This window comes from Talpa occidentalis, unplaced genomic scaffold (assembly GCF_014898055.3).
Source record: "Talpa occidentalis isolate TD23 unplaced genomic scaffold, MPIMG_talOcc4v2.1 talOcc4.3, whole genome shotgun sequence".
In the NCBI taxonomy this organism is placed as follows: Eukaryota; Metazoa; Chordata; class Mammalia; order Eulipotyphla; family Talpidae; genus Talpa; species Talpa occidentalis.
In genome coordinates, this window is record NW_023603184.1 from 99,582,728 (window position 1) to 99,596,037 (window position 13,310).

The 13,310-nt window shown below is 38.3% G+C and overlaps 1 protein-coding gene across 5 annotated transcripts in view; it reads right to left on the reverse strand.

Moving 5' to 3' along the window:
* The window catches only part of STK39 (serine/threonine kinase 39), a 269,704-nt gene that overhangs the window by 50,402 nt on the left and 205,992 nt on the right, over window positions 1-13,310 (reverse strand). For 3 of the 5 annotated variants that reach the window (XM_054699830.1, XM_054699831.1, XM_054699832.1), the window contains exons 15-17: window positions 11,630-11,728; window positions 6,624-6,676; window positions 1,854-1,922 (exon numbers count right to left, since the gene is read on the reverse strand). In XM_054699830.1, coding sequence (XP_054555805.1) covers window positions 1,854-1,922; window positions 6,624-6,676; window positions 11,630-11,728 — 221 coding nt within the window. The remainder of the gene's footprint in view (window positions 1-1,853; window positions 1,923-6,623; window positions 6,677-11,629; window positions 11,729-13,310) is intronic. The other 2 variants (XM_037523465.1, XM_054699833.1) reach the window with 1 other exon arrangement.

Here is a 13,310-nt window from a genome sequence, read left to right on the forward strand (position 1 = left end):
TTAATATAAAGTAAAAATCAAAATCAACAAGCAACTATGGATCAGAGACACAGACACATTGCAAGGGGCGGGGGAGGGGCGGGGAGAGGAAGGATTAGGGTCAAAATAAGGGGGGGTGCAATTGTATGGGGAATGTAACCAAAATTAAAATGCATACATTGTGCAAAAATGAAAAATGATGTAAGAATTATATAAAATAAAATACTGAAAAATATAGGTAAGAATTTAGCTGGTCATAACATCTCACATCTTAAAGTGTGAAATATAAAGGACACACACACATATACATATATGTGTGTGTATACAAAATATATGCCACTTTCCATTAAAATACATCACCATATATAGGCACACCATGGGCAAAGGAATAAATATGCCCTTGTGAAATCAATGTGCAAGCTTCACATGTCATTAACAGAAAAAGAATTTGACTTTTTCTAATTATAAAGATATATTTGTATCTTCAGATGTATGATATAGTGTGCATATATTAATAACATATAGAAACTGATTAGCTAGCTAGAATTCCAATCTCCTACTAAAATCCCAGTTACTTTTCTTTAAATAATTGTTTTTATAAAGATCTACATTATAGAGTTTCTAGGAACAAATTATTCTGATTGTTGTGTTTATCTACTTCAAGCTCTCTCTCAATCATACCCCGGCATTTTAGAGAAGGACTTATTTCTAGTGATTCTTTTTTTCAGTTAAAACATTATACTTAATGGACCCATATCCTATTAAACAGATATCTGAATATTTTTGAAAAAGGCTTATAATACACATTTCCCTAAAATATAGTTAATATTATACCAAGTAGGGCCTCCCCTGGTGGCGCAGCGGTTGAGCGCTGGGTTGTGAGGCTGCCCGCAGCCTCTGCAGTGCAGTTCGATCCCCGGCCACCAGTGAGGGTCCCACCAAAAAAAAAAAAAAAAAAAAAAAAAATATATATATATATATATATATATGTATTATACAAAGTATTAACATGATGTTAACTAATCTTGATTACTAAGGTCACCAAGATGGATATCCAGAATTGACTACATTATACAATCTTCATAAGCTCAGAATTCGCTGCAGTGTGTGGCGGTATCCACTCTTCACCCTAAGCAGAAATATGCTACATTCGTTCTTGGATGACAGTGTCAGCCTCTTATAGCTTTTCTGCCTCCCTTACCTTGTCAGGAGGTTACCAGTAATTTTTTGCTCCTGTATCAGCAAGCCTGAATCTAGCAAGATGCCCTATTCCCAGACAATCACCTTGCTTCTAAAAGTGGGACAGCAAACCATGGTCTCAAAGTGAAGTAGCTGTGTCACAATCCAGCCGCAAGGCCCTGCACAAACCACTGAAATGTTTTAGGAATTTGCTTCCTTATTCTACACAATGAGAGATTTAGATTGCATGACCTTCAAGTCCATCCAACCTTAAGGTTTCATGATGAAGCTTAACAGATGGGAAAACGAACAACTAAGCTTATTACAACTATGGCTAAACAAAGAATAGAGAAACTCTGACAAAGGACCTCAGAGAGTAGCTTATTTTGGTATGTGGAATTTTTGGCATCTTATCTTTGCTATGACATGGGCTTTTGGGTCTTTCAAGTTCTTTGTTATATTTCCAAAAATTGAGGCCCCTTGTTTCATAAATCATATTTAGATAAATGGCACAAACTGCATTAAGAGCTTTTAAAAAATAGCTAGATATGACTCATATGTCTTTCACATAAGAGATAATTCAAAATATTTTTTTAAATTCAGTATAAACTTTAACTTTATGAAGACCTTATTTCTAAATGCATTTCCATTTGAGGCATCAACAAAATGATACTGCATACTAAAAAATGATTTACCTATAACTACATCATGACCATCAACCAAGCCAGCAGAGAAGAGCTCCTGAGAAACGCCATCTGCTGTATCTGTTCAAATGTGAAATGAATATGTATTAGTAACCATAAAATAAAAATAAACAATTCAGTACCATGTAAAATATGTATTTTTCATTTACAAAAATCACTCTTGTTTTTTAATTTAACAATTCAGTTTCTATCAGAAGGAAAAATCAGAAAGCAACATGTAAACTTTTTTAAAGTTTTTTATTTATACAAGAACTGGGGTACAGGCCAGATGCACAGGAGGGTGAGAGGACTCACCAGAGACAGAGTAGGGAACAGAACGGGCAGGTTGACGAAATACACTACTGAGGGGAGCAGTGGGTGAGACAGAAAAGGTCTGCCTCGCCTTGTGGGTTTCAACCCAGCCAGCTGGGATGGAACCCGCACTGCAGAGGCTGCGGACACTACCAGGGAGGCCCAACATGTATACTTTTTGCCATGTATAGTTTGCATCCTGATGTTTATGCAATAGAAGTTGATACAAATAATTTTGTACTAATATTATTTGTATTTGCCCCGAACCTTTTGCCCTTTGGCCACTGTCTGAATTAATGCTCAAATCCTTTGAAGTTCTCTCATAAGTGATCCCTGTGACACTGCTTTTCTTTCTTGCTAAGGTTAATTCCAGTTATGATCAATCCTTTCTATCATTAGTAGTTACTGAGTTAGAATTTATGGCAAAGGTCGAACAGGTAACATTTACTACTACCTTATATTAAGTAAACTTAAGAGCTTATTGGACTATCAGGATGAGATATTTGAATTTATGCTATTAAGAAACACCTTTAACATGACGTTGCTCATTTGACAGCAAGATTCATTCTTTTAGAAAACATGAAGAATATAGTTTCTCGGCCTCCTCTGCTGGCGCAGCGGTTGAGCACTGGGCTGCGAAGCTGCCCGCAGCTTCTATAGCGCCAGTTTGATCCCCGGCCGCCAGCGAGGGTCCCACATGGCGCGCAGACCTCTCCTGCCACGCTCGCTGCTCCCCTCAGCAGTGTATTTCGTCAGTCTGCCTGTTCTGCTCCCCGCTCTGGCTCTGGTGAATTCTCTCACCCTCCTGTGCTTCTGACTGTACCCAGTGCTTGTATAAATAAATCTTTAAAAAAAAAATATATATATATATATAGTTTCCAATGATAAGTGACAGGAATTAGCAATCACAAAGATGGGACTAAACAGGTGAATATAATAAAATTACCTAATTGAAAGGTTATGAATGAACATAATAGTGAGAAGTCTGAAATCTTTCTAAGGAGAAACTGTCCAGTCTTCTCAGAAGAACAATTATAAACCCCTACGTTTTTACAAGGGAGGTGACATGGTCTTGATGACCTTTGGGTATTCTCACAAATATCCAGAACTGTTGCTGGATAAGAGGAAATTAGCTCAGTAGCTGGTAACAATCTAGGTAGAGGTTTGACTTAAGTGACTTCCAAAATCAGGGAACACATGAAAATATAGCTGCTGGATCAAACAAGCATCTAAACTGAACTGTAGATTGCTATGCCAAACTTTGTCCTCAACATAGGGGTTCCTTGCCTAATCTGTGTTTTAAATGAGGTGATTGTGTAAGTAAGCTAGAAAGTATGTGTGTGTGAGTGTGCATTTCAGTGCATATATGTAAGCATGTAACTGGAGATAGATCTTTCATAAGTAACAATAAATTTTCATAAACTTTAAAGTGCTTAGCCTAGTGTCTGACACATTGCAATTACTCAATAAATTGTAACAGTCATGTTGATGTATCTAATCATCACCTGAAATGCAGCTTTTGCTTCTGTGCACTTTTTCTCCCTTGCACACATCACTCAAATTCCCAAATCTCCAATAAAAATTTGAGAGTCGATATATTGTTTGCCTTTCCATAAAAAAAGCTGTAGTATTTTATTCATTCCATTTCATCATGAATGAAATGGAATTAAAAGAAAATGAGAAAGAAATATAGGCATCTGATTACTAATCTATGAGATTTTATATAAGGAAGGTCCATCTTGGGTCTGTCCTTAGTGCCAAAAGCACAAACAATATTTTATAATACTCTTGTAGGGATAAAATGATCCCATAGCAAGGAATCAAGGGTAGCAAAACGAAGATTACTATGAATATTATTTAGTTTTGTGAAGTTGGCTAAAACTTTCAGTCTCATAAATCTCCATCTTTCTGGATAACACCTGAAACTTCAGGAAATAGCATACTGAAGTCAAGTGGCTACCAGAACACACAGTAGGCAGTCATTACTTTTCTATTAAATGATCACCTACTAATGCATCTGAATTTGTTATGATAATCTCCAAGTTTATCTATAACATCTTACATTTGAGTAAGGGGCTATAATCACATAATGTAGTTGAAAATGGAATAATCAAAAAAGTCATATTTAGGGTGAGCACCGAGACAGTACTAAATCAAATGGCATTTCCTAAATGATTAACACATACAGCATCTCTTATTATTTTCAGATCTCCTGGTACCAGATGAGTTACACTAAAATAGATAATGGTCATTCTGGTTAGACAAAAATGGAAATATTCTGTGTGTGTTACTCAAGTTATTTTGTATGTATGTAACTAATATAGCAGCAATACGGTAGGTACAGACCCTTGAGAGTGGTAATTTCTTTTTCTTTAAGCTGTTTAACATTCCTAATGTGTAAACACTAGGTTTCTGGAGCATATAGCAACATGATAAACACAAAGGCCATGCCCTCAAACAAGGACAGAATACTTGATATGTTTATGTCATACACTCTGTGCCATATATACACACATACTAATGTGTCCATACAGCACAAACATAGCACACATGTAGTATGCATGCACAGATATAGAGCAGACAACATCTGAAATGCAGACAGCCTCAGTAATCACACAGGTATAATGATATATCCATGGCATTTCCATTACTAATGGACTACTGCTCTCTACCCAGTGAAGGCCAGTTATTGTCAAGAAACCAAAGCTTCCCCTGGTGGCACAGCGGCTGAGCGCTGGGCTGCGAAGCTGCCCGCAGCCTTTGCAGCACCAGTTCGATCCCTGCCCAGAGCCTCTGCAGCGCTGGTTCGATCCCCGGCCACGGGCGAGGGTCCCACATGGCACAACAGACCTCTCCTGCCGCGCTCGCTCCTCCCCTCAGCAGTGTATTTCGTCAGTCTGCCTGTTCTGTTCCCTGCTCTGGCTCTGGTGAATTCTCTCATCCTCCCGCGCTTCTGACTGTACCCAGTGCTTGTATAAATAAATAAATAAATCTTTAAAAAAGAAAAAGAAAAAGAAACCAAAGCTATGGTTTCTGTTTGGGCAGCAAAAGCAAAGTACTCCAAATCTAACTGTAGCAAAAGACACTGCCAAAGCCAGTACAAAGGGCCATGTCATTTTGATAGGACTGCTTTATACACATTATTAATTCATTTCTTTGTTATCACTCCAAATTAAAATTGATTCTCATTGCCATTGTCAATTCTAAACATTCAGATGAAAAGAAAAAAGGTTAAAATAAAAATCTGTTCTTTGACTTACTAGGCCAGTGGGTCTATAACCACGTATGGCCCAGGCACTTATTTTGTTTGACTGGCAGTGTTTTTTAAAAACTGAACCTGAATGTAATTGGCCAGCTCAGAGCTCTCTGGTTTCCTGAAGTTTCCACCATTGACTCTGACATTTTGAATTCAAGTTTTTGATCTTCTTATGGGTAAAAACAGGGAGGTCAAAGCAGTTAAATGGCCAGATACCAAGTCAGCAATCATTGTACTTCAGGGTAATCTAACTTATTTAATCAATCAAAAATGTATGTAATACATTCATATAACACAGAGTTCTCAGGGCACATATATTATTTATTCATGCATGAGGTAGATGTATTTTAGAAGATATTCAACATAGACCTCAAGACTGTTTTCACACACATAAAAACCTGAAACCAGAGATCAAGAAAAGCAGGTACAATCTTAGCATTAGTATCTGATCTTCCTTTCTCTAGGTTGTGTTGGTTATAAACTCATTAGTAGAAGTAGCAATGTTTGCTTAAAAACTAATCTGGTGGTTTCAAAAGCCTGTTAATATATGTTATTTATCATTAATTCACCAAAGTACTTGAAATTCTCTGTATGCCATGTTCTTGCCAGATGCTAGAGATACCAAAAAATGACATGGTTCTGACTTCAGGCATCCGGGAACTAAGAGAACAACTAGCCCAGTCTTTAAATTATTTTTAGGGACCATTTAAAATACTAAAATTGAATTCAGTGGCTAGACTGACATTGTTCCCACCAAGCTTAGTGGATCTGCAGCAAATGGAGGCGACAGCCACTCCTCAGCATAGGCTTCATGTCATTTGAACTGAGAACAAAGGCAAAAAATGTACATTTTGTCTACCGTTGTTTGCTGATGAATCCTTCCTGGGACAGCTTATGCTTTCACATTACACTCATCAGACTCTACTGTAGGCCTTTCATCATGTGCTGGTGTTTCTGCTCATGGTCAAGCTAATGTAGTCACTTTACACATGTATATATGCTGTCTACCACATGTCAGTGGACCTCATGTAGTCAGGAAGGGTTCAGTTTGAATTCCCTACAATTATCACAAATCCTTTACACTCTCCCTCCCTCCTTCCTACCTTCACTTTTAGAGAAAGCATTTTTGAATAGTAAATTATAACCACATGCTTGTAATCAATTTCTGAAATGCTCTTTGCAGCAATAAAAAAATAATTTCAATTAAAACTCACCTCTTCCTGGCGTAAATTCAAATCGTATGTCATTAAGTTCCTTTCTGGAGTTTCTGAAACACATAACATATATAGCACATTAAAATCTAATGAAGCAGTGTTTAATCAAATTAAATGTATCCAATTTTTACAAGATGCTACTACCATGCAGAAAGCATTTTATGGTTTTGATTATCTCCAAATATTTCAACTGAAGAGATAGTGATGATAATAACAAAGGGAACTTTAATTGATATGATTTATCTTACACAAACATGCTTATGTCACAAAATTGCCTTCAAAATGCTCATTTTATAGATTCTCCACTAAATTAAAAATTTTTAGAATATTTTAGTCGGGAATACTACTCAACACATTTTTCCTGGAAAAATGGTATTTTGTCAAATTGTTTTTAAAAGTGAAACAAAGGGAACCAGAAAGATGCCAAAGGTATGGCACTGACTGAGAGAAAGCTCTTCTCTCCAGTGTCTGGAGAAGCTGACCTAGCATCCTTCCACACGCAGAGTAATAAAGAATCAAGACCTCAAGAAACAGGTCACAGAAAGAAGAACTTTAAGTATTTTTCATCTCCTCCCAGGTGTCTTTTTATCCTCAGAGATAAGATGGGACTGGGGTACATCCAGCAATAGTTATATCTATAGATAGTTCTATCTATAGATCTTTTAGGGCATTCTGAGAATCTGAAGACTATGGATCTCCAAAAAAAAAAAAAAAAATAGATGCATGACCAACACATGAAATTGCAAACAACTGTACATGGTTGAACGACCACAATGGACCCCTGACTAAGCAGCTCTGGCCTGGAGGTGGAGGGTGCAAGGAACCACCCAAGTCAGCCTCCTTGCACAGCATATGTGTAAACGGCCTGGATAGTCTTAAACTAGCAATGTCAGCACATATTTACACAGTGCTCTCATATATATTGGTATTTCTCACACTTTCCAAATTTTAGGACCCCTTTTACCTTTGTCAAAGGTATAAGGACCCCTGTGAAGCTTCTGTTGGTTGTAGCTGTCAACATTTACTATCTTAGAAACTAAAACTGATACATTCAAAAATATTAATTTATTTGAAAAAAGACAATAACCTATTAGGTTCATGTAAAATTTTTCTTGTGAAAATTACTTTCTAAAAGAACAACAAATCCTTGAAAAGAGTGTACTGTTTTCTATTTTTATGAACCTCTGTAATGCCTGGCTTTTCAGATTGCTGGCTTATGTTTGTACCTATATTCAATCACACTTGCAACACTACAAGTCTTGATGCCAACTGCTGGAAAATTCCACCATACACATGTTGAAGGATAAGAGCAAAAAGGTAAATAATGCAACATTATTGTAAAAAGTTTTTTTTTTTTTTTTTTTAAGATTTATTTATTTATTTACACAAGCACTGGGTACAGTCAGAAGCGCAGGAGGGTGAAAGAATTCACCAGAGCCAGAGCAGGGAACAGAACGGGCAGACTGAAGAAATACACTGCTGAGGGGACCGGCGGGCATGGCAGGAGAGGTTTGTCATGCCATGTGGGACCCTCGCCAGTGGCCAGGGATCAAATCAGCGCTGCAGAGGCTGTGGGCAGCTTCGCAGCCCAGCGCTCAACCGCTGCACCACCAGGGGAGGCCCAAAAGAAGTTTTGACTTCATAGGCTCCCTGAAAGGTTTTCAAGGATCCCCAGGAGTCAAAACTGTACTTCTGAACACTGATATCAAACCTAATGAATCAAATTCCATTTTATCCACCAAGAAGTCTCAGATATGCAAAGCAGTTATTACTTGTTTTTTTAGGTGAATATATTTAATGGCTTTTCCAAGTTTACAAACTTAAGGAGTGGAAGGGTAGAGACCAACAAGTCTGTATCAGAAATACCTAACACAAATATAAATGCTAATTCCTTTCACTTTGAGGAAAATTATCCCTCTAGATGTTGCACATTACTAATATGATCAGCAAGCATTTATATAATAGTCTTGGTTCTGTTTGTTGAACATTAGCAAAGGTTAATTTTTCTTAACAGTAAAGAAAAAAATTATCACTAGGAAGGCAAATATTTATAGTGTACTTAATGGTTAAATGACAGGAGGAAAATAAAAAAGGAACTTGATTTGACATTAGTGTACATCATTGTTTCTTTACTCTTTCCTTCAATTGTTCTTATCTAAATGAGTTTGTTGCACTAAGACCATAGAGCGGTATAAGAAGTTACCCAGATATCTTCATGCACATACTGATTTTTTAATATTAATGCTGCAAAAGCAATAGCCAACACCTATCACTTCTACCAACATCAACTGTGACTCAAGTTAAAGAGGTTGCCTAGTCAAGTCATTCTTTTATGACACTGAACCTAAAATACTCACCTTTGGTTTTTTTAATTTAAATTTTATTTTTATATTCCCCATACAATTACAACCCTCTATTTTGAACCCAAGCCCTCCTTTCACCACCCCCCATAAAGTGTCTCTGGTTCACAGTTGTTTGTTGATTTTGATATTTTCTTTCTTATAGTTATTCTTTTTCCTGACCCCTTATTTAAGTTTTCTAGATTCCTGCTATGAGTGAGACCATCCGGTATTTTTCTTTTTCTTTCTGGCTTATTTCACTGAGCATGATCCCTTCCAGTTCCATCCAAGTTGCTGCAAATTGCATGTGTTTATCTTTTTTGAATGCTGAGTAATATTCCATGGTGTATATGTACCACATCTTCTTGATCCAGTCATCTATTTTTGGGCATTTGGGTTGTTTCCAAAGCTTAGCTATTGTAAATAGTGCTGCTATAAACATAGGGGTGCAGGTGCTCTTTGGAATTGATGTTTCTGTGTCCTTTGGGTAAATACCTAGGAGTGGAATTGCTGGATCATATGGAAGCTCTATGTTTAGTAGGTCCAGAAATCTCCACACAGCTCTCCATAGTGGTTGGACCAGTTTGCACTCCCACCAACAGTGCAGGAGAGTTCCTTTTTCTCCACAACCTCGTCAACATTTGTTGTTGCTAGTTTTTTTTAATATGTGCCATTCTCACTGGTGTAAGATGGTATCTCATGGTAGTTTTGATTTGCATTTCCCTGATTACAAGTGATGCTGAACATTTTTTTCATATGCCTGTTGGCCATTTGCACTAAAATACTCACCTTTGAAAAGATCACAGTGATTGATTGTGGGTAGTAGACTTGTCCCATCAGGATGAAATATAGTTGGAAAAATGCCTAATTGGATCTAACTACTGAAGGTCATTCTTTTATAAAGAATTAATCTTTTCAGACTCATACTTAACACCTTTAATTGAAAGTACATTTACTTTAATTGATATGGCACAGGATACTCTCGATTTCAGGAAAGCTGAAAATAAGTATGATTTAAGGCCAGAAACTAAGTCTGTGCAGCTTTACAAAGGAAATATTAAAAACATGAAGAGTTGCAGTTTCAAAACACAGGCTGCCTTTGAGAACTCCTATTAAAGACTTTTGATCCTAAAAAAATAGCAAGAAAACCCCTCTTGTTTCTCTTTATACACATGTTGCATCACCAAGGCAAAAGTCTGTAGCACTCAGGCAGGAAGTTTTTTGTTTGTTTTTGTTTTTTATTAGATAGGTGATACAATCACAGGGTTTAAAAAAATCAAAAGGTACAATAGGGTACTGTGAAAGCTAGTCCTCCCAATCTTGTCATTCATCTACCTGGTCACCTCCCATAAAGGAGATCAACACTACAGGTTTTTTGTGCATTTTTCTCAAAATGTTTTATGCATGTATTAGCAAATACAGAAACACAGCTCCCTCTAGCCTATTTAAAAATAAATGGTAGATGGTAGCATACCATATCCACAGTCCTGCAAATCGTCTTTTTTTTCTAACTTAATAATATACCTTGGCTTTCTGCATATTGGTTTGCATAGAGCTTTTTCATTTCTTTAAATAGCTATATAGCATTCCATTGTATGCTATCTCCTTTTTTAAACTAGTTCTCATTCTATGAACTGTCTCTAGTCTTTTACTATTATAAACAATGCTTCAATCAATAAACTTGTTCTCATGTCATTTTGCAAATAAATGAGTATAAAAATACATTTTTTGAAGCAAATTGCTTGGTCAAAGGAGACAGGCACTCGCAATCTTATATTGTCCAATTCCCTTTCGTTTAAGTTGTACCAATTTACACTCTCACAAGCAATTTGTAAGCACCACCACAGAGACCTTACATGAGTAAGGCAGGAAGTGTATTAAGAAAAAAAAAAAAAAAAAAACCAAACTGGTGAGACATGGGGACTACACCAGCTGGAAAAGCTTATTCCACATTTGAAGGGGGCAACCACTACTCAGCACCAGCTGGTCATGACCAGGCTAAAAAATTTATTGCTATTTCCATTCAAAGTGAGAAGTTTAGAGATACAGATTGGTATGTATAAGGTTATTCTTGCTCTTTCAATTCATCTGCAAGAGAAGTGATCACTGAAACAAGGCAGCTGGCTAAGAGAGGGTGAAGCTGAACACATGAGTGAGCATAAATCCCTTCCTGGCAGCAGAGGTTTGGAAGGCCCTGTGGTTGAAGTATGTATTTTTATAGGATGTAGCATTTTTTTTGTACCTCTTTAAGCACCATGTCAGGATTATCTGACAGAATTAATCCTCCCAAAGGGCTCTGACACCAAAATGCCAGCTCAGGACTACCTGCATCCCTCAGCTTCACATTAATGTCTCTTAGCTCCTGCCAACAAATGTATGGGGCATAACACCCTAAGAACCAGGACAATGAAAAGACATGAAAAAGTCCAAAAGTCAGAGACATGATTTAAGTGCCATTGGCACTGCACACCCTCTACCACAGGGATGCTCTGGAGAATGAGGTTCAAAGTCAACCACCTCCGAGCTCTGAGGCAGAAGGAAGCAGTTGGGTAGCACCACCAGGGTCCCTATAAGGGTGGCAGAAACAGTGATTCTCAGAGATTGGAGAGAGCCTCTCCCTCCTTAGCAGCAGAGAATTTCTTTGTCGACAGCCCTCTTTTGCTTTACCTGAGAGTCCAGGTCCCACTGAAGTGCTTGATGTCCAGGAAAGGAAGCCCCCACACTTTCTGACTGTGTCCCACTATCGGAGAGCAAGATGGAAGGGGCCTGTCCAAAAGCCGAGTTAGGAGTCAGTAAGGACATTATTTTTTGTTCAGGTTGTGCTTTCCTATTCTCCACATGGAAATTAAGTCCTTTCCCACAGATTTAGGAGGAGAAAGGGACAATTGCACCCTCTGAGCTGGTTGGGCATTTATCTCCACATAAGGTAGCAGCATGGCACAGAATGAGAGAAGGGTCTGCATTCAACCCTTCTCAGTATTTGTTCGAGCTTCCATGATGTTTCCTCAACTGCGAGGTTGGGGATTAATAATTAACAGCATTTACTATTAGCTGGTACTTGTTTCACGCTGCACACATATTATCTCACTCCATGGTCAAAACAATCCTGAGGTTGGGACAACTATTATCCCCTATTATTTTACAGGCAAGGAAATTGAGCCCTAAAAGGGTAAAGCATATACCCAACCTCATGTGTATAAGTAGCAGATCAAGTTGAATTTACAACTTAGTAAATTTACCCATCTTCTCCAGCGCACATCCCTTATGCCAGGTGTTATTGGCCCTGCCCTGACTGTACAGATGCTCCTAACTGGTATTTCCACGTTCAAGTTCACAATCTGCAGAGGAATCAGTTAGCTTGTTACATGGAAAACTGACCATGTCACTCCCCTGCTGAAAAGCTCCATTTTCTTCCTCTTCTAAAAACAAAATTCAAAACCGTCCAAGACCTGCTTCTGCCTGTCTCCCGCGTACTCCTTCCCTGCTCGCCCTGCTGTCGTCTCCCAATCAGCCCTCATGCACGGGTATGGCTTTGTAAGGAATAGTCTGTGTGGGGCGGGGGGAGGGGAGGCATATATCTGACTGAAGTGGTTTTCAAGAGCAGCGGTGGGAAAGAATAGAAATTAGGGGCAATTCTTTCAAGGAGTTTAGCTATGAGGGGATAGAGGTGAGGTAAAGAAATGGCTTTTGTAAGGTGGGAGGGGAAAAGTATTTGTGTGCTAGTAGGACATATCTAGCAAAGACAGAAGTTGATGATGGAGGGAACAGAGAATTATTTCTGTCAGCTGCAGCTTCCTGGGGGAGCTGGCTTCTCCCAGTGCCTGGAAATTTCCTGTCACTCTCTCTCCTTTACCTGATTTACTTCAATCATGCTCTAGGCCTGTTGTCATTTGGGGGGAGACCAGGAAAGGAAGCGTGGCACGATGAGGGGAAGGCCCCTTCCCATCTATTCACCTAGTGCCAGTTCTGTGCTTGATACATCACATTTTCCACAAGGGTAACTATATGCTTATTACTGTAATGTCTCTTTTTCCACTAGATAGTAAGTTTCAAAAGAACACCCTCATTTGCCTTGTTCCTGTTCTTCCCCTAAGTACCAGGCACAGTGCCTGGGGAGTGCACAGATGGTATTTGTTGAAAGAATGAACGCCTGAATGAATGAAGAGTTTGCAAGCCTGCTTTTTGTGAAGACCCTCTCAGTCTCCGTGATACCATCTTCTCATCTTTCTCAGCTACGTGGCCCCAAACACTCTATTTCTGTATGTCCCTTCAAGGCTAATGTCCCATCTTCTACCATCTTCTCATTTTCTCCCTGGATGACTAATTCCAAGTCCATAACTCAAATCCA